Below are 21,485 nucleotides of genomic sequence, written 5' to 3' on the forward strand. Positions count from 1 at the left end.
CCAGAGTATAATCGCAGCCTTTGCGGTTAGAAAATTGCACTTGATCATGTCGCGATATTATCGCAAATGCGATATATCGTTCAGCCCTATGTAGCAGCACGTGAATCGGCACCACATCTGCTTATGGGTATGGTTAGAGTGACCCTTTGGCCTTGAGCTCGCAATGGATCTCCAGAGCAATACGTGGAGTGCTGCCACCAGCTGCAGTCCAAGATGATGGAGTTGGAGTATGTCCTACCAGTGGGATAAGATTCTGATATCCCACTGATAAGTCTGATAAAATCCCTACCGACCGAAACAAGTAGGGAATGGTCAGGGTCACATGGTTAGCTTTGACTGTTCTTCTAATGTAAGAGTGAGAGGATTGTCCACTAGCAGATCGTGCGCAGTGGCATTTTTTACTCGAATAAACAAAAGACCCTAAACAGAGAAACACTGAAACTCTGTAGGTTACGACCATGTTTGTCTATATATTGAGAATTGCTTCTGTGGCAGACACACAAAAATCAGTAAAATATTACAGGGCTCAATACGTCAGTTTAAATTTACTGCAGTTTGCTCCTGTTATCTACGGAGTTCCAGCCTTGGCATCTCCTCCACACATAACCTGACTAATGGAGGGAAGAGAAAACATGCACACAAAAAAGCATGCTTTAGGTCAGCATAGACGCCATGGTGTTTCTACGGAAACCAGCAACTTGTGTACTCTCGAGGGTCGGATGTGGAGAAATGGATTAGAGAGGAAGACGTGTGGTAGCTCTGTATGTTGCACTGTAGAGGTGGAGGGGAGGCAGGGAGTATAGCCGTGATCTGAATGCATCAATAATGCATGAGGTTGTTCTCCGATATGCTAACATGAATTATTTGACAAGCACTGCCGACCTGCTTCTCCACCATCTAGTGTCTATGCATCGTCTCACTGTCTCCTCTATTCTTAGACCGTTTCTCTAAATCTGAATCTCTGCGTCTTTTTCTTGGAACTGTCTTTGCTGAATAATCTGGGGCTCAGCGGGTTTCCGAATCTCCCACTCTGTCTCTCTCTGCACCAAGTGTTTCTTCCCCTTTTATAGATTTTTTTTCTCCCCCTCCTTTTAACCATATCCATGCATTTTGTGTGGGTTCTCCCTGCCTCCGCCTCTGTATGTGAGACCGAGGGAGAAAGGCAGGCTGTCGTCAAATGGACTTTTGATGAGGAAGAAAGCAGTTGGCGCACAAGCAGAGGCAGAGAAAGGGAGCTTATGAAGTTTATGAGCTCTTTTTCTTGCCATCTCTCCTTTGTTTCCTCTCTTTATCTCTGTGACCATCTTGTCTAAGTTTCATTTTTATCCTCTGTTCATTGCGACTCGACCAGAATACTAAACGGCGTCACAAAAACAAAGCCAAGGACAGTATCCTGTCCTTTCTGTTATTTTCTGAGTACTTTCATGGATAATGTATGGACACGCATTCAGCTGAAAGGCTCAATCTGTTTGTGGATCACCAGGAAAAACAAAAACAAGAAAACAACAATTTGAAAGCCATTCAGCAAGCAGCAAGAGCGAGTCTGCATTCATGCAAGTGGTTCTGTGAGACTCTATTTAAGCGCAGCTGTGCTTTGAGCTAAGTGGTAATATCACCATGGCAGCATCCTGAATTTAAGCAGGTATAATGCTTGGCATGTGCCAGAGATGCTCATGGGAAGTGAAATGACATTGCAGCCATTCAGCCTGCTACTGAAAAAGACAAATTACGGTCTGATAACGGCACCGCAAAGAAATTCATCATGTGAAGAACATGAATGTTGATAGCAGACCTCATCGCTGTCGAAAACGACTCACAATGCAACAGAAATCTGCTCTCCATTAAACGTTACAGAGGGTTGCTGAAATGTTCAAGTGCTGTTCTGTCCTTGAAGTTGCATTGTTGTAGGGCGGCTTTTTAGATTTTAATCTGTTGCAGTTTTGACTTCCAGCTTATTTTACAGCAGCCACTTGCCAAGTGGTTGGGAAATTCACATTTTTCACTTCCTTCGAGAGGTTTCCAGATGGTTGCGGACCAGTCTCTAGGTCTGTGTAACTGAGGTAGAGAGACAAAGACTTGGGTTAACAAGATCTATTTGAAGGAAATACATTTCTGAAAGTTTGTCCCCGTATCGCTCAGTCTATTTTCAGTAGTGGATGAGTGTCTCAGCACTTCCCGGAAGCAATCGAGCAGCAGCCATGCTTGGATGTAGTGCAGTCCACAAAGGAGAAATGGGCCCAAATTTTATCAGCTTAGTTTTAGTTTTTACGTAGATTTTTTTTATAGGCAAAGTATTAACTGGTTGAAACAATAGCGGGCAGATTAATTAACTTTTTTTTGTTAATTCATTTTTTTATTAAACATGTCAGACTTTGTCAGGAATAACCCAATGATGTTGTCAGACTTATTTTGATGCCAGTCTAAGCTATTCTTACATTAACTACCCTGCAGCTTCCTGGCCTTGACCTCAACTTAAACTTTAATGGTGACCGTAACATCCCTCCAATACCAGACCGAAAATCTCCAAATCAATGGTTAAGTTGTTGGGGACTGAATTTCTGTCCACAGATGGAAGTTGAATCCCTACAGTGTGAATAGGGGTTTGTGTGTGTGTGTGTGCACACAGGCAAAAAAAAAGGACAAGAACCAAATCACATTCTTTATGCCTTTTTAAACAGTCCCAGAGGCCTTGGAAACATCAGTGCAGCTGAATCCAACACATGCCTGCAAGTGTGTTTGTGCTCACAACCGCACATGCACACACACCCTCTCTTAGATCCTCCGACCAGCCAGTCAGGGCTGGTTATTTGCCAGATAGGGAATTGGCAAACTGGCAAATCTCAGATCATTTTAAGTCAGTTGGACAGAGACGGCCTTAAAAGTTAAGATGCTTTCAGGAAGCCCGAGGCCTGAGTTCCCAGAACTGTGGATAATAGCCAAGACTCCTTCCACAACAACGAAGTGAGGAAGACGTGGTAGCAGAACTGTTCACGAGAGACAAAATGTCAGTTTAGGTCTCTAATGTATAGACTGAGGCCAGGTTAACGTTTTTCTAAAGTTTTTCCAGTCAAAAATTGGATTCAGGTCTCCCTGCCGGTCTATAGTGGTCTCAGAAATCACCAAAAACATAAAGTAGCCACAGATGAACAAGTAACGTGGATGAGTGACAAAACGTTTTTCCCACTGAAAACACTACGTCAGGATGAACAAAATCAAATTTTTGGGATAAAGGAGCCACAGATGTATTTCATTTCAACTCTCTCTCTCGAAGAGGTTCAGGAGCCACACGTGCGGAGGACATTAAAAATATTACCTGCAGTTTATGAAAGTAATTAGTTCCAACGGAAGAACCGATTTGTTCTCATGTGAACTGAACATCAGCTATACTGTAGGATCATTGACTAATGATGGGAGCTCATGTTTTATAACCTTTCTCACATCTTTGAAAATGCCATTTCAGAACTTGTGCAATTAAGATGCTTGGAATAATAAAGCAAAGCATGCTTTACATAAGGCTAAGAAACAGCCAGATGTATCTGATGTCACTGGCTGAGTTCTGTAGTAGTAATTGGAAAACGAGGAGGAAAAACGTTGCAGTTGTCTCAGCTGATTCCGATTTTTCTCAAACTATGACTTGCCAATACAGATTTTTGACAGCTTACACAAAAAATAGACTTTCTCCAACGCAAAACACTATTTTGATAACAAAACAAATTATTAAACTTTAGAATTTACCCCAAACCTCAAAGTTACAGGATCTTCTCTCATTAAAACGATTACTAACTATTAATATACCTTACCGTACAAAATAAGGTGCACCTATACTGGCTTGTTGCTGGCTCTAAGATCCAAATAGCTTTAGCTTTGCCAACTTTGTTAGCTTCTTTAAAATAGCCATGTTCAGCTGGGCGATTTCAGCGTCTTATTTAATTTGTTGTCGTGAACATTTCCTCCGCACATCTTGGAACTTTGTGTCTTCACTTTAAAGTAATGTTATGCTAACATTATGTTAGAATGTGGCTATGAATGTTTTTCTTCTCCTTAGCAAGGTAAAGCCATTCATTCACAATTAGGAATGCAATACGGTGCCTGTTTTTGCCCCTTAACATGATACTGCAGCAACTTCACAGAGCCTGGTTAGTGTTTTATGTGCAGCTGGTTTAGTGTGTCACAAATAAACATATGTGGTGGTACAGTCTAAAAGTTTCAGTGTCACTACATGTTACATGCAGTCGGAGGGTTGGTGGGGCTTTGCCGACTTTCTGAGTGGGAAGTGTGACAACTGTGGGGTCTTTCAGTTTTACGACTTAAAACTCTGGATTTCCAGTGTCTGACTTCAAATGTTATGCAGCATTAGCACTGCTTCACACTGTGTGGTTTTTAAGTGCATGCCCAAGCAAATGGTCTGTTTCTGTACATAATAGTTCTTCTACATGGCCCAGGGCCTTGAAAGTCCTTCAAATTTAATGGGTGCAACATATAATGCAGTGTTCGGGTAAGTAGTGTGGAAACTACCACACCTTGGTTTGAATGCACATACCTGTGGTTTACAGCCGCACAGGGCTTAGCTGGACAGCACCTTACTCATTCTTAAGTCAAGTCTGAAGTTGAGGACAGCTTGTACATAATGGTTAAAGTGGGATTGTTTGCAATGGAAGTCAGTAACACTGGTTTGTTGCTCTCTGCCAGATTGATTGAGACCTTTTTTTTTCTCCTAAAGTAAATATGCATGAGCTGCCAGGACCTACTCGGAGACTGTGGTCCTCCCAAAAGTCTGGCTCATCCAGCTCTAGCCAGAAAAATCAAAGATTCAGAAAGTGAATAAATAAAGTGCTGCACATTATTAATATTTCAACATTCAGAAACTCTCACATAGGGAGAAGAAAAAGCAAGAAACAAACAAACAAAGTTAGCTGACCAGCAGCGGACAGTAGCAGCTCCCAGGTGCGAGAGAAAAAGCAGTCATGCTGTGCAAAAACCTCTCCTGGAAAATGGAAAGTACAAGGCTTCCCACACCTGCTCTGTGACATCAGATTTGTCAAAAAGAACAAGCGACTAGTATTTAAGAGTTGGCAGGATCAGGTTTCTTTACGTCACGCTGCAGTGGGAAAATGTTCAAATATAAACAAAGCTGTCAAGAAAGTCTAAATGGCAGCAGTGACATGATTTGTCACTGTCATGAGAGGACTTTTAGCTCAAGATTTGATCTCATTTGCAAAGGGCTGTTTGCATAATCGTTTATTATATTGTGCTGCCAACCCTCTCCTGCTTCCCAAAGGTTAATCATTTGCTTCCTCTTGCCAGTTCTGTGTGAGCTACTCTAAAGGAATCCTAAGAAACAAGAATAGAGAAGTTAATTTTTAGACACAGACTACATGCGCTGGAGGCAAATAAAACATGAGTATTTGGTCATCGCAGTGAAGTGTTTGAGTCAAAGCAGATACCACTGTGTACTTGATATTAAAGGAGACTTCCATATAAGCCTTTTTTAGTGGGTTTAAACTGTTATCTGTCTGAGGTTAGTGTGTGTGTTTAGGTAGATACTGTTTTATGTCTCCAGTTATTTAAATAGCCCTTATAACAGGAGAATTCATGCTGCAAATATGGCACTAAGTGTTTTTCTGTCCAGTTTTTGAAGAGGTTATGTGCAGATATTCAAGTTCCCAGAGGAGGAAGCCTAATGACTCCAGTAATACTTTATATCCAGATAAAAATCTCAACTTGGGGACTATGTAGTTGGTTGATTTGGTGGTCAGATTCCACATTTAGGTCACTGAGAGGATGAATCCTTGAGACTTTTGGGACATCTCCTGTCACGCTTGCTTCAGAACCTGTAAAAGGTTCACACACCACACATGAACAGTAACAAACCTTTTCTACAGATTTTTGAAAGCATATTCATTTAACTTAGTTTTACCCAAAGGCAATAAAACATGCAGGTAGCTTCCTCAGTTTGTGGCGGTAGAATGTTTAGGTGCCACAAAAACCCCTGGAGACACATGTTGCAGAACACATAGTTACCAGGTCATCTTATACCAGGTTATAGGATGTTCCACCCTTACTGTTTAATATTGAAACTATAAGCCTGGCCTGCAAATCCATACAGCTACAATAGCAGCAGAAGTGTTTCTGTCAAATGCAAATTGTGGGAAAAGTGTTATAAAAATACTGAAACAGTAGCGTTTGTATAGCTACATGTAATATATTTTATAAATCAAAACAACAGCCTCCTCTAGGTGCCTCGTATATTATATGAATTCCATCAATGATGCCAAATTTGAAATTGTCAGCAGATAAAGGTAAAGGAAAAATGGACTTGATGATATCGTTCTTGAGTAAATACATCTGTGGCACAGTTTTAAAAAATCCTGTGAAGCCTGTTTTTCAAGCTAATGCATTCACAAGGTTTTCAGTAAACTTGACCTCTGATTTTGACCTTGAAGTCACAGATTTTTAGTAGGTACATCTATGGTGTCAGTTCCTGCTACCAAATCCTGTCAGCTAGTTCTCCAGTTATGTTCCCAAAGTTGCCTGCCTGCCCCCTCGCCCAGCAGGGTGACAACAACACTCTAAGCTTTTCAAACTGAGGTGTCAAAATGAAGCCAGTGCACAAGTGCCCTGTGCAGGCCACCAGGTGATGATAGCTGGGGTTGGAAAGAGACGTCTGGTCCTATAGAAATCTATGAGAAAATGTTTTATTGACCTGACCTTTGTAAACACTTAGCTGCTGAATTTATGGGATCGTTAATTTTAGGACCTACTGAAATCTATTTTGTAAATCTTGCTCATGCCATGATTAATCGATTGTGGTAGTTTTATTTTTCTCAAATGGTTTCACGTTCAGACCAGTCCCTCCTCGTCACATCTGGTTTTTTCCGTGACCAAGATCACGATGACAGAAACTCATCTTGGGGTTTTAAAACAGGACTTCAGTAACTGTGTGCGTCTTTTGTATCATCTGTGGGCTTTCCCCCATCTTTCTAATTTGGCTCTGTGTTCTGTCAGAGCGCCACCCCTTAGTTTGACAAGGTCATAATTTCAATTTGTTGACTTGGTTTAGGACCAACTGTCTTTAAACTCTGTGACATCCCCATCAGCCCGTAGCTGTGTGGGCGCTTTTGTAGCATAGATGACACTGAGCATGTCACCATGCTCCGCTTTGTCCAACTGTAGCCTCACAGATCGTGCATCAGCATTATGCTTTACTGATATGCAGTGCAATCCAGCTTTACATATGCTCAGTGTTGATTTTGTAGAGATTTGAGGTAAAGGCTTTGGTCTGGCTTTGTATGCCAGCACATTTGATTTGTGAAGAAACAATGAAGATGCAACTAAAGTCCTGACTTTCAGCTTTGATTCAAGGGACTAAGCTTCAATATTGCATTAACTGGTGATGGGAAATTATTCATTTGTTCAATTAGATTTCAGTCTCTGGAAATAGTGGGGACTGTGTATAAAAGACAGGCTGGAATTTCTAAATGGTTGAAGCTGTATTTTTTTATTCCGCCACTTAAACCTGAAGCGGAGAATCAACACTTTGGTTATGTTGGATTGTTTCAGTTCAAATCAGTTTTACAGAACCAAACTTATGTCACTGTCCATTTCCAGACTCTTACTGCAAGTGTTTTTGGTTCATTTGCACACAGCCTTTTCAACCATCTGGGATTCATACAAGCAACCACATTAACAAATGTCGTGTAACTGAAATAATTCCAAGATGATTCCCAAGAAAAACACATCCATCGAAGGATTAAGCAGTGGGAAATGTATCTGTCAAAACTCCAGTAAATCCAGCCCTTTTGTCTGGGTTCATTTGTTTTATTTTTAAGTTTGCACTTTGCAAGCCTTAAATCAATCAAGTGTTAACTTTTTTTTTTTTTTCTTGCAGCGTTTCATCCAGTACCTGGCCTCCAGAAACACTCTGTTTAACCTGAACAACTTCCTGGATAAGGGAGCTCTGCAAGGTAAAGCACACACAAACCCCTGTGAAGATCATTCACAGCACAATTTCCTTTCAGAGAACCAGATGGGGTTGATTTGCCTGGAGGTACATCACTCTGAACACCATAAGGTTTCTGATAATTAAGAAGAAAGTGTTTAAAAGTCAAAAGTAGTGTCAAAATATTATTTATTACTCACACTGAGGATATTTCTTTCCCTCTGACAGTTTTTTTTTTTTTTTTTGCTCCACCAGGTTATGACATGTCAACCTTCATCAGGCGATACAGTCGCTACCTGAATGAGAAGGCCATGTCCTACAGACTGGTGGCTGTGGATTTCACCAAGATGAAGAGAGGGTACACACACACTGTCATCTTTACTCTTCATTTCACACTTATCTTGTCACACAGCCGGAGACTGTGTTTATCTTTTGGCAATGCACTTAGAGAGAAGCAGTAGACAAAGACAGAACTAGCAGTTTCTCTGCAAAACCTCAAACTTGGACAGCAAACAAAGTTTTTTGGGGGTTTTTTGTTGTTGTTTTCTTTAGAGTTTATCCTGCAAGACATTTCAGACAAAACTGAACATTTTTCTGTTGCATGCATGTGAAATATTGCAGAAAGGGAAAAGCGAAAATGTTGCATCCAGCTTGCTGAAATAAAGAAATAAGCAATTAGAATTAGGACGGGAAAAAACAAGCACATGAAACACAAGTTGCAGATAGTTTTCAGTCAACTTGAGTAGATTTGTGGTTTTCATAGACTGCACATTGGGGAAAGAAAATGGACTTCTGCTCCTGAAAGCTGGAGCTGAGTGATTGATAATAATAAATTCTAGAAAAATACTGAATGAATTGGAATCGCAGTATTTCACCAAGAGAATGAAACTATGTAGGAAGCATATAAAAGGAGAATAACAATGGGCCCAAAAATGTTTCTGTATCTGGCTGTAAACATGTTTACGTCTGCTTTAAAGTTGAATATTTTAACGTGAAAGTCTCATTTTTTGGGCCCACTCAAATGGCCACTAGAGGAACTGGAGATTTATGGGGTATTCAGGGGTTTTGGGGGGGGTTTGTTCTTTTTTTCCTCTCTCTCAACTAAACCTTTAATTGCAGCCGTCGTATGCAGATTATGACACTTCATTTGTGGTATTTTAATCCCTCAGCTAAAGCTTTACAGCCTCCCTGGAGCCCTGTTTTCAAGTGAAAGTGGGTGCATCCTTTCTGAAGGTTTTGTGTGTGTACACAATCATTTCAATTTCAGAAAGTCCAGCCGCGGTGGAATGACACTGAATCTGTGTCACGCTGATCCAGCTGAGCAGAGTCTCATTATTTATCAGAGAGTGTTTTCAGTCTCCCATTTGTTGCACCTCAAAAAAAGCACTTTGCACTACTGAGGATGCTTCAGTATGCAAAATATCGGTTCACTTACTACATGCTTCACATAGTTTTGGATCATCACTTCATTCCTTTTTTGTGAATCCTCTTAATTTGCATCAGAATTTAAATTTTGTCCACAAGGTGCCCGCTGTAATTGTGTGTTTGTGTGCGTTTTTGCTTCCTGTTTTGTCAGTATTGACGGCGTGATGCGCACCATGAACACAGAGAAGCTGATCAAGACGCTGCCCATCATCCAGAACCAGCTGGACGCTCTGCTGGATTTCCAGGTACTGAGTGTCTTTGTGTGCTACATATGTGCGCGTCCTGTGTCAGCCATGCTTCGTTCACTTTCTCATCAAAATGTAAATTGAAACAGTTTGTAAAGTTTTGAAATGCATTGATAGGAGTATTAAATAAAAAAATCACACTATGGGGACAGATTGCACATCTAAGTGCGAGCGTCTAGGAAGGGCACAGGAGGACTGGGTGGGGACTCATTGGTGAGGGTGCTGTGGTTTGTGCCAGCGAGCTTCAAAGAGTGATAAAATGGATGGTTTCTCATTGAAATGCATACTGAATGTGTATTGAGGGAGTGTGTGTGTGTATGGAAGTGATGGGGTTTTTTATTTTTATCCCCTCCACCCAAACTAAATTGACATTTTGCTCGGTGTGTGGTGATGTGTTCGCTTCACGCCGAAGGGGGAGAGGTGTCGGTATTTGAAAGAGATGCTTTATTTTTCTGAAAAGCTTTGGAAAGATGTGAGAGCGATGCCTCCTTCACCCTCTCACTCTCTACCTCTCTTCTCTGTAGGCCAACCCTAATGAGCTGACCAACGGTGTGATCAACTCAGCCTTCATGCTGCTCTTCAAGGACTCCATAAGGCTGTTTGCTGCTTACAATGAAGGGGTCATCAACCTATTGGGTACACACACACACACACACACACACACACACACACACACACACACACACGCAGGATAAACAGCGAGCTTTCTCTCCTACATGTGTCAGGAATGATGAGGTATATCTGCAGTTTGTCTTTTGTGTGTGTTATGCGTGTCCTCACACTCACGCGCTTGTCAAGCAGATGTATAAAAACCCTCTCGCCAGCACATACACACACGTGTGCGCACAGTAGGTTTTGACAAGCTGTCATGTAGCTGCCAAAAGCTTCTTTTTCTACAGCCGATGAAGGTTCCTGTCTTCTTTACTTCCTCCTTTCCTTACAGTACTGTGTAAAAGTCTTGAGCTACCCCTCATTTTCTATATTTTGTTGGGAAAATAATGTTTCAATAATTAATTTCCTGAAACACCATGTTGTAGCCATTTCCCTCATTGCCGAGGTTCAAATTTTTGTGAACGAGACGCTCTCGTGACTTCTCGAGTGACAATACTGACCAGCTAATCGGTGGCATGCAGTGTGACGACATTACATTTTAGTACCTGGTTGGATCATTTGGAACTGCAGCCAAGCAGGTGCTGAAAAAGTACCTGATACCAGGTACTATGACCTAATGGAAAACCCTGCAAACCGTGGTGAAACTGTGCCGAATCGATCCAAGTAGGTACTAATGGAAAAGGGGCTTTGGACAAGGTTTCTTGTAATTTCTTAAAGCAGTCTTCAGGAATATTTCTCCAGGCTTTTAAAGGACATTTAAAGCTTTTCTTTGGACGTTTCTGCCTTGTTCCATTGTCAGTCGAGATGATCCCACACTGGTTTAATAAAGTTGAGGTCCAGGCTCTGGTGAAGCCAATCCATGACTGATAGAGTTCCACTGTGTGTTTGTCTATCATAGTATGCTTTTACTGCATTGGGAGTGTTTGGGGGATCATTGTCATGCTGAAAAATGATGCTGTTATGAATGAAACCATTTCCAGATTATATTGCATTTTTCATCATAATCCGATGATACTTTTCTGCGTTCATAATTTCATCAGTTTTTAAAAGATCCCCAACATCACTGAGTGAAATGCATCTTCAAACCATGACAGAGCCTCCACCTCTCTCCTGACCTCCTCCTTATATACTGATTTGAACAAAAAATGTCAAATTCAGATTCCCTGCTCGATCAGACCTGTTGTCACTGATTTTCAGTCTATGCCAGCCTTGTAATCTGACATACCTCAGCCTTTCCTCCCTGTTTCCCTTCCTTAAGAATGGCTTCTTGACAGCCACCCTTCCACTGAGACCATTTCTGACGGGGCTTCAGTGAACAGCAGGTCTCTAGTAGAACTATGTCAGGTCTTTGCTGGATTTTTTTTTTTCTTAAGGACATGACTTTCAGATACTCTTCAACTGCTGTAAACAGTTTTTCAGGCCTGTCACTTCTTCTTTCGTCCTTCATTTGTCCGGTTTTCTCAGATTTGCTGGCGTATGACAAGTTGTCGGCTAACAGCTCTTCACCTCGTTGGTGCAAAAATGTTATTTCATGCCTGTCAAACTCTGTTATCACTGGCCTTTTTTCATAGACTCAACTAAACAAAGGCAAACAAATGTGTTTTGGTGACAGGCAAGTAATAAAGTGCCTAAAGATACAATTTAAAATAGGTTCTCTCTAACGGTCTCTTTTGTAAAGACACAAAACTAGTCCATGCCTTGAGTTCGGTGCATTTGTTAAGTCAAGGAAAAAGAATGGCTCTGAAAATGGTCAGGTATAAGGACTGGACTGGAAGTGAGTGAAAAAGCAGCCAATGTCCAAAGAAAGAACTGTGAAAGACTTGTAGAAAACCTGGAGAACTATTACTCAAGAAAACTTTCCAGAGTCTGGCTGCTTGGTAGACAAATGAGTAGAAATGAGGGGTGGCTCAAGACTTCTGACTTTCGTACTGTACTTCACACTTCTGTCTTCCTTTTTCCTTTTAAATTTGTATGTCTTTCCCTCTCTGTAGAGAAATACTTTGACATGAAGAAGAACCAGTGTAAAGATGCCCTGGACATCTACAAGAAGTTCCTTTACAGGATGACGAAGCTCTCAGAGTTCCTCAAAGTGGCAGAGGTATATTTTTCCACGCAGACACCTTATTTTGAAGGCAATTTTGACCATTTTCCTTAAAGGTTTTTAAAACAAAAAACGAAAAACCCTTTATATATACATAAAACCTACAGATACGATGAACCAGAAGTGCATATAAAGAGGGCCACATTTTTGCTCACACAGCTACTGTACGCTCTTCAAACCAGAATTCCTAACTTGCCCTCCCAGCCCCACATTTGCTGCACACACTTACATATATATGCACCCAAAATAACCCCGAAGATGGAGCATGTGGTTAGGCGCTCCGTTAGCTCGCTCTCCCTCTGCTCCCCACACTCCTCCATCTCATCCTTTCTCCTCCCTCGCTCTTCCCTCCGCCCCTGACAGAGATGGATACTCGTGTGGCTCTCCTTCGCCCAGCGCCTACAGATCATCCCTCTTTCTGTCTTCCCTCTGGTGCCCCCTCTCTTCCATCCCTCCCGGTGTTTCAGCAGACTTGAAACAGTGAGATCAGCTGCTGTAACTTCCACATTAGTGGGTTTTATCTTCTCTCCATTAATGTACATAAAAAATAAATGTTCCCAGTCACTTTCCTTTTGTCTTTTATAATTGGCTTTTGAGTAGCGCTCTGAGCTATTCATATATTTTTTTCGCTTCCATGTTTTACATGACATGATTCAAACATGTAGATTTCAGGGATTTCCAAGCCATCTATGCAGTTTATGACATATCCATAAATTAAATGACATGTTTCTCAGTAGCGAGCTGGTGCAGATGAGTCTGCTCCATGTGGTCATTAACGCTACATCTAAACGATGAGTAGTCAGTGTAGTAAATGTACTAAAAACAACTGAGATCTTGAGGTGTTACCTTTTTAGTTCAATGGCTTGTTGAAGCAGATTTGCACATGAGGGTTGGGCATCATTTTAAGAAAGCAGCTTTCCACAGCAGACATTTTTGCTCAGGCCCTGCTGTTAGAAAGATTACCAGTGGCTCAGAACTGTTCTAATCAAAGGGAGCAACATGAACAGTGAGAGGACTCAGGTGACTGGACATTAGTCTTCATTAATTCTGAGATTTACCCCTCTTGTCGTGTGATTGGTGAAAAATGTCTGCAGTGTAAAAGGCCTCCTGTTAAAATGGGACCGTCCCATTTTTCTAAACTCTTAAGCTTTCGTTTAATAACTGAAAGCACCTGGATTGACTTGAAATGTGCCCTTGATATTCATGTTTGGTTGTTTTGTGATAAATGACAACAGGATAAATAATCAAAAGTATAAGTTGGAGGCCAACTAATTAAAATGTCGTCTTTGGAAGGAACATGTTTAATTCTTACAGTGGCTGAATCAGACATTTTACTGACTTTGGACTGTGCAGCTAGCAGGGTAAAGACTGTTTAACATCCAATCGGACTCTTTTTACTTTAGGATATCTGTGTTCTCTCATGCAAGCCCACTGGTTAAAGTTGAAAAAAGGGGGGGAAAGAAAATATGCTGTCTTTCAGTTCTAATGTTTTACGTATCAGGACATAATTTTAAAAAATCCTCAGCAGGTAAACACAACCTCAGATGAACAGCAACATATGACAAATTGCACAATGTCCTTATTTAATTAAGAAAATGAAGCTAAAACACACAAACAGTTTATAGAAAATTAGTGCACCCCAGGACTGAGCAGCTTGTAGAAGCACCTTGAAGGAACTGTTTTCTGTGGGACTTCATTAGTTTTTCACATCATCTTGGAGAAATTTTGTCCCGCTGTTATTTACCATGTGTAGTCACTTCATTGAGGCTTGTAGGTATTTGTTCATGCACAGTTTGCTTAAGGTACCACCGCAGCATTTCATTCAGGACCCCAAACACAGGAGCAAATCTAAAACAGAATGGCTGAAAAAGAGTCAAACTCCTCGTCCTTATCTGTCAGACAGATGTTTGTCTCTGGAATACTTTGGTATTCAGAGGAGTTCATGTTCAGCCCAATGACAACGTGCCCAGATCCTGTGGCTGCAAAACAAGCCCAGATTCATCACCCCACCTCCGCCGTGCCTGACAGTTGGTGTGAGGTGTTTGTGCTGATATGCTGAGTTTGGCTGTCTCCAAATGTCGAGCTGTGAATTACAACCACACATCTGATTTTTATCTTGTCTGTCTAAAGGACATTCTTCAGCAAATCTTGTGGTCTGTTTAGATGCAGTTATGGAAACCTAAATCATGCTGCCGTGTTCTTTTTAGAAGGAAGACACGTTCTCCTGAGAGTCCTTCCAAACAAGCCATACTTATCCAGTCTTTTTCTAACTGTGCTGTCATGAACTTTAACATTTAACATGCTAACTGAGGCCTGTAGATCTGAGATGTAACTCTTGGGTTTTTGCCGTTTCTTTCACCTAGGGGTGGGTTTGCTGGGAAAGTTGTTAATTATCTTTCTCAGTGTAGAATGATGGACTTTGCTCAGGATTTGACTTTTAATCATTGTCAGCAGTTGTTTCTCTAAGATCATTCCTGATGTCTTTTGTCCTCAGTCCACTTACTTACAATGCAGAAGCAGCATAAGTAGGTTTTTTTTGTTTTTAAATTAACTACACAATATTGTTGCTGTTCATCTGAGGGTGTATTTTAATCTTTTAAACCCTGCTTCAGACCAGATCATTTATTTATTTAAATGCTATCCTGGTCTAATAATTTAAAGAGGCTGTACATTTTTCTTCATTGACTCAAACGATCTTCAAGTAACAGGATTAAACGTTACTCATATTTCCTGTTGGTAAAGCTTGTTTATGTCGTGTCCTAGTGTTTTGGAGATGGTTTTGGTGCAGGTTATGGCGTCCTTTATGAGTGTTTTCAGAGTTATCACGCCATCCTTCATGCCTGCTCTCCCTCATCGGTCAGACATGTTTATCACTGTGCAGTCATTGTTGTCATTCACTGTTGAGATGTCAAACTTTTTCATGTTTATTTCTGTTTTTGTTGACACTGCCGCTGCATGAAGTAATGATTCCCCTGTTTTGTTTTGTTTTTCTTTTCTCATCCTTTTATTTTCACCAAATGGACCCCGCCCTCCTCTTTATGCTTCCTTCTCCATTTTATCCCACCCCCGACCCCCTCCTTTTTTCTTTTTTTTCCTTTTGTAAATTTTGTTTTTGACGACAGCAAGTTGGAATAGATCAGGGTGACATCCCAGATCTCTCACAGGTCAGTGTACATCTCACCGTCCACCTCTCTAATTCCAACCTTCTCACCTTTTTCCCCCCAAAGAGTCTCTCCTGCAGCACTACTTCTTATCTCACTGCTCTCTCTGTGCTTTCATCCACTGACTCACACTTTATTTCACCCCTGCCTATGCCTGTTTCTCCCTCCTGACCAGTTGTTTACTTCCTTTTCACTCTCCACCCTACTCCTTTTTTGTTTCTTTAAAAGAAAGCTAACCTGAATTTACTGTTTGAATCCAGGCAACTCCCTTCTGGTATAATTGATTTTGCTTTCCTGCTTTCCCTTTCACTTCTAAATACTCGTTACAGATAAAAAAAAAAAAAAAAAAAAAAAAAAAACCCAGACTGAGCTGTGTTAAAGTTGGCCTGCTTAAGCGCTCCGGGCCATCGGCATGCCTGACGCCGATTTAAAAACCCCAAACAATGAGCTTTGGACCTTGAATCAATTAAATTAAAGTTAATTGCAAAAATGAAGGGCTTAAAAAAACAGGACAGCAACAGCACTTTCTAATTGTCAAGAATAAATTTTCCTTTTTGTTTGTGAGTTCAGTGGAATCGCTTGAAGCGTTGTTTTTATCCTCCCCGTGGTTTATGATCGAACATCAAGGACATTGTTTTCTTTGTTACACTGCTACCCATAAACACACATTATAATTCACTTCAATACCGTTAATGACCTGTTTCTGTTTGTTTGTTTGTGTTTGTTTGCCTTCTTTGTAGTTCTAAATGTGTTAAAAATAGAAGGCCCGTCCTTGGATTCAGTGGAGTGAAATTGATCACCAAGAGGGCTGCAGCTAATGATTGCTTTACCAATCCATCTGTTGGTTGTCTTAATTAATCTGTGTAAAATACTGCAGTAAGTGGCATCGTTAATTGCTTCATTTAGTTGGTCAAACAGCAAAAACTAAACAAAAAAAATCGAGAATATTGGGTTTGTTGCAATAATATTTAACAGGAAAAAGGCCCAAATCCCCACATTAGAGAAGCGGAAACTGTTAGGCTGTGTACTATAGAACATTGTTTTTGAGAAATAATGAAGCTATTAATTGTTTTTCAAAATGATAGCAAAAGTATGATTATCTGGTTGTTTCAGATTCTAAATGGTGATGATTTGCTGCTGGTCTGTGTGATAGAGCATTATTAAAGTGTATGTTTTTTCTACAGAAGGCATTTACAGCAAAACTAGCAGACCTGCTGTACAGTCAGTCAGTTAATTTTAGTTACTAGTTGGATGAGATCTGCTGTAAAGGGGAAAAAAACCCTCAACAATCAGACATTTCTCTGTTGGCAACAGTGGCGAAGAAGAACTTACTTTGAACAGGAAGACACCTCCAGCAGGGGCAGCCATCTGCTGCGACTGTAGAGAATATAAATGATGGTGTTGTTGAGGATATGTTGAACCATCAACAAGCGCCTCTGCTTGCCTCTGTTAGCTGCCGTTAGCTTCTCTTGGTGTTTATTAGCAGCTCTTAGTGTCTGTTAGCTGCCGTTAGCTTCTCTTGGTGTTTATTAGCAGCTCTTAGTGTCTGTTAGCTGCTGTTAGCCAGGGTTGGTGAAGGTGTTTTTTGAAGTGGATGTAACATTGTTGGACTCTTAGTGAATAAACTCTCATTTGATGTGAGAATGTAATCAAACTGTTTATCAAAGGGAATGTTTTTTGTTTGTTTTGTGTTTTTTGACACTTAACCCTAACATTAGCTAGCATAAAGTTAGTTTAAAACCAACTATTGTTGTTTAGCCAGCTTGTTGTCAGCGATGTGGAGACAGGAGGGTCCCATGGCTGATCTCAAGCTGCTTACGTAAAATGCCAATAATGTGCAGTGACTTGTCTTTCCCGGCCACTGTATTCAAATATGGTTGGTGAACAAGCTGGCTTCTGCAAACCAGCTTTTTAATAGATGAATTATAGAATTATGAATTATAGATATATTTATTAGAAGGCATCAGTTTGCTGGAAAAGTAATTACATACTGTTCTATGCATATTTATGATTACAGTATCCTCTTTTCTGCTGACTGTATCTTTAAAGTAGCAAGTGTAGGCTAAATGTGGATGCATGTAATCAGAGATGCTGTCTTAGTGTTGGGTTGTGGGATTTCTTTTTGGTATTTTATATAACAATGAGTCAAAATTAACTTGGCATAGAGCAGTTGCTTCTGACAGATCTATTTCACCCACCCGCGACTTCTTTCATAGCACACAGCCACAATATGTGACTGATCCCAGTGTCATCTAGTTCCTTTGTCGCTGTCACAGTCTCTGCTATGCCTCAGCCAGCTCAGTTTGGTGCTGTTCAAATATCAGCACCATATCTCAGAGGCGAGTTATCAATTGGTGTGTCCTTGGCTGACAGATTCATCCATAACAAAATAATCATAAGCTGCAGCCCTGATTGGATTGACAGTTTATTAAATTGAGCATACTTTGGCTCATAGTTGAAATAAACTTGGGTGAATTTTTTTTCCTATTTTTGCCTAAAGGGAGGGGGAGTCTCCCACACACTGACACACAACAGTAAAACTTTACAGCTTGCTGGATCGCGACCTTGGTTATGCATTACTAAAAAATCATTAGAGTGTGAAGCTGGAAGTCAACAGCATGCGAGCTGACAGTGTGGGTGTTGAACTCATAGTAAAACTGCACAGTTTACTGTAGTCATTAAACAGACGTTTTTCTTCTTCCCCCTCCTCTCGCAGAAAACAAAAGGATCATACATTGTAGGTGGTGGGTTGCATACTCTACGCCCCCCCCAATCCTGCTTAACCTCCTCCTCCTGCATGAACGTCTTCATAGCATGTGTGTGTGCAACCATACACACTTGCACCTCAAGCCCTCAAAGGCATGCTCTTCCCCTGTTTTTCGAGCGCAGAATGATCTGGTGTCAACTCAGTGCAATATGTGTGTGTCGGCCTCAGGTGGCAGTCGCTATCAAACGCGCACACACACACACAGCCTTGGCACGACAAGCAAAAGGCCATGAAACCTCATGAATAGAAAATGAAGCTTCACCCCTCCGTCTTCATCTGCATGAAAAGAATCTCTGCAACGGCTTTCGGCTCGGCTCATTTAAATTCCGTCCTCCTCCTTTTTAGATGTTGTTTATTTCATACTTGTCATGCACGACATCATTTCTTCAACACGCATGGTGCAGGTGCTTTAATAGTGAATGACCCGAGCATTACTGCGTAATCACTGTCAAAAAATAAAGGAAACACCAGAGAGAAGAAAGCAGGGATTCTTTTTTTTTTTATTTAATACTAGCACTTTTCTCTCAGTGCTTTCTAAAGTCAGAGGTATTACTGCTAAGCATCTTATGTTAAGAGCAAGGCATGCTCGTGATATTTCCCCCCCCCTTTGAGAGTGTGTGTGTCAGAGCTAATATTGACTAGGCACACACACACACACAGTCTTCTTTTCACCTATTCAGACTCTGCGGCAGTTAAAGATCTTTCTTTGTGCAAGTCGCTGTTTCTTTAACAACTAGGCAACAGTTTGGCAAGAACCCACTGTCTGGCCCAGCCTCCAAATGCCTCTTGTGTGTGTGTGTGTGTGTGTGTGTGTGTGTGTGTGTGTGTGTGTGTCTACTGACAGCAAACTTTGCATTCTTGCGGACAGAGAGGCAGACATGACGTTGTGATATTTTCACAGTGAAAGAATTTCCCCTCCTCTCTCCAAAGCCAAAAGAGAGATGAACTATTCTTTTAATTGCTGCATGCTAAGTATGGACGACTGAAACTCCCACTTATAGAAATGATGAGTTTGGGTCTCTAATTTATTGGACTAGTGACACATTTTGTTTGCAGTCTTGCTTCTGTACACCACCACAGTAGATTTTAAATCACTGAGTCTGTGATTGACTGTGAAGGTTTTCAGAGGTCTAACAAACATTTTGCATTAACTGTTTAAAAATTGCAGCCATTTTTATACATATTACCGTATTTTAGAGGTTTAAAACTGACTGACAGGCACTTTCAGTTACAGTTCCTTGTTATTCTCTAAAAATAAAGCAGACTTAATATCCAAAGTTGATTCAAAGTGTTGAATTTTTATTTTTTAGGCTTTTAACTAATTTTAAATGTAAGACCCAAAGAGATGACAGTGTGAGTGAGGGAGGCTGTCATTAGGCTCGAATACTAAAATAAACCTACCAGAGAGGAACGGCAAGAATTTTCAGTGTGGCAAAATCAACAATTTGGTTCATTTTTTTTAAAAAAGGGGACAGCACCGACCAGCTCAGGAACACCAAAAAGTCCCACCAAAACCCCACAGGATGTGACTAAAGATGTCAGAATTATTTCCATGGTTAAGAAAAATAAATTCACAACATCTAACCAACTCAAGAGCAATCTCAAGGAGGTATGAGTATTATTGTCAGTGTAAAATCAAGAGACACCTTCATGAAATACAGACTGTTTACAACAAAGTGCAATCCACTGGTTACACTGAAGTACAAGAAGACCAGATTAGACTTGGCCTGCACAGTTCTGCAAAAACGGCAAAAGCCAAAACTGCCAAAGCAACCCAAGAAAAAATTGGACAAAATCAGTCACCTGATGTCAAACCAACTCAGAGGCTTTTTAGTTACAAGATACAGAACTGAAGATGGAGATCTACAGACAAGCAGCAGCTAAAGAGAGCTGTAGTAAGGGCCTGTTGGAGCATCTCAGTGAAGGAAACACAACATCTGTTGATGTCCATGAGTTTGACCTCTATTTCCTAAACAGTTTATGCAAAACTGTTCGTTGAATTAAAGCTGAAAGTCTCCCACGTGGTGTACAGACGCAAAACTCTGAAAATGTTGCCTTTTCCCAACAAGTTATGGGCATCACTGTAAATGAGCCATTAATTGCATCAAGAAAATACTGTAGGCATTAATTTCATTAATGAAATGTGACAGATTGATTTATTTGCCAATTTTATTTTTATATTTGAAAAGGTTCTGGTTGTATTTTCCATCCCAGTTTACTTTGATGTGATATATATTCATTTATTTCAATAGAGATACTTTCTTTTTCCAGAAATCTATCGTCTTTATCTCGTTTAGCTGTTGGTCTCAATTTTTTTTTAGCAGACAAAGAAACACACTTTGAATTACAGTCTACTTATTTGTGTAAATCAGAAATACCTAAAGAAGCATCAGAGCAATAACAAATACATCATTTATTAAGGGAAATACTTTAAAATAGGAAATGAAGTAAAGCTAAATAATGCAAAGCTATGTTGAATCAGTTGATGTCATTTAATTGATTTTGTTTAATTTTTATGTCCCGTTTAATATAATGTAATTATTTCTAATTTTGGCACTCGTGGTCCTCCGTAGGTCTTAAAAACCATTGATTATGCAGCGATAGTGCGGCTGCCTGGCTTGCTGTCGCCTTGCTGTTTTGCTGTGGTCTTTTTTGGCATTAATGAGGCACCTAACGAGTGCAGAAGACATCCTGTTGTGCAGTGTCAAACAATTGGAGTTGAACTCCAAGCTGCAGCCGAACTGTTTTATCTGTAGTAGCATAGCAACAGTCCCCAAGTAACCCACTCGCTAACTGGTACACAACAGCTCAAATTTAGCGCTGCTGCCTGGTGTCGTTGTACAACAAAAGGCTCTTTAAACACTCCTAGCCTCGCTTGTTTTTAGGAAAAACAAGCGAGGCCATGGTCTCAGTCTGCAAGTGCAATAAATGCAGAGAGAATTAGTAAAGCTACAGCAGAGGCACACTGACAAGTCAGAGGTAAAGAGTACAGCCTGGCATTGTTTGACAGGACGTCGCGGTGTGAGGGCACTGCAAGATGAATAAGACAAAGAGGCAAACGTAGCAAAGGGAAGGCCCGGCATTGAAATGATCGCTCTGTACTCGGGAAGTCAAGAGAATAAGGCGCAGCCTCTCCTCTTCAACTTCTTCCTCACTCTTTTTCAACCTCCTCCTTTGTTGTGTCTCTCCTTTGAGTCTCCTGCTAACAGTGTGAGTGTTTTCTGCATGTTGCCTT

At 40.7% G+C, this 21,485-nt stretch overlaps 1 protein-coding gene across 1 annotated transcript in view; it reads left to right on the forward strand.

Moving 5' to 3' along the window:
* Window positions 1-21,485, forward strand: part of LOC102213042 (phosphatidylinositol-binding clathrin assembly protein) — a 113,347-nt gene that overhangs the window by 55,117 nt on the left and 36,745 nt on the right. The window contains exons 2-7 of the mRNA XM_005747959.1: window positions 7,889-7,964; window positions 8,195-8,297; window positions 9,516-9,609; window positions 10,134-10,245; window positions 12,213-12,319; window positions 15,445-15,591. Of these exons, the coding sequence (XP_005748016.1) occupies window positions 7,889-7,964; window positions 8,195-8,297; window positions 9,516-9,609; window positions 10,134-10,245; window positions 12,213-12,319; window positions 15,445-15,591 (639 nt within the window). The remainder of the gene's footprint in view (window positions 1-7,888; window positions 7,965-8,194; window positions 8,298-9,515; window positions 9,610-10,133; window positions 10,246-12,212; window positions 12,320-15,444; window positions 15,592-21,485) is intronic.

The sequence above is a fragment of the Pundamilia nyererei genome, unplaced genomic scaffold, assembly GCF_000239375.1.
Source record: "Pundamilia nyererei isolate P.nyererei 1_Seehausen unplaced genomic scaffold, PunNye1.0 scaffold00209, whole genome shotgun sequence".
NCBI lineage: Eukaryota > Metazoa > Chordata > Actinopteri > Cichliformes > Cichlidae > Pundamilia > Pundamilia nyererei.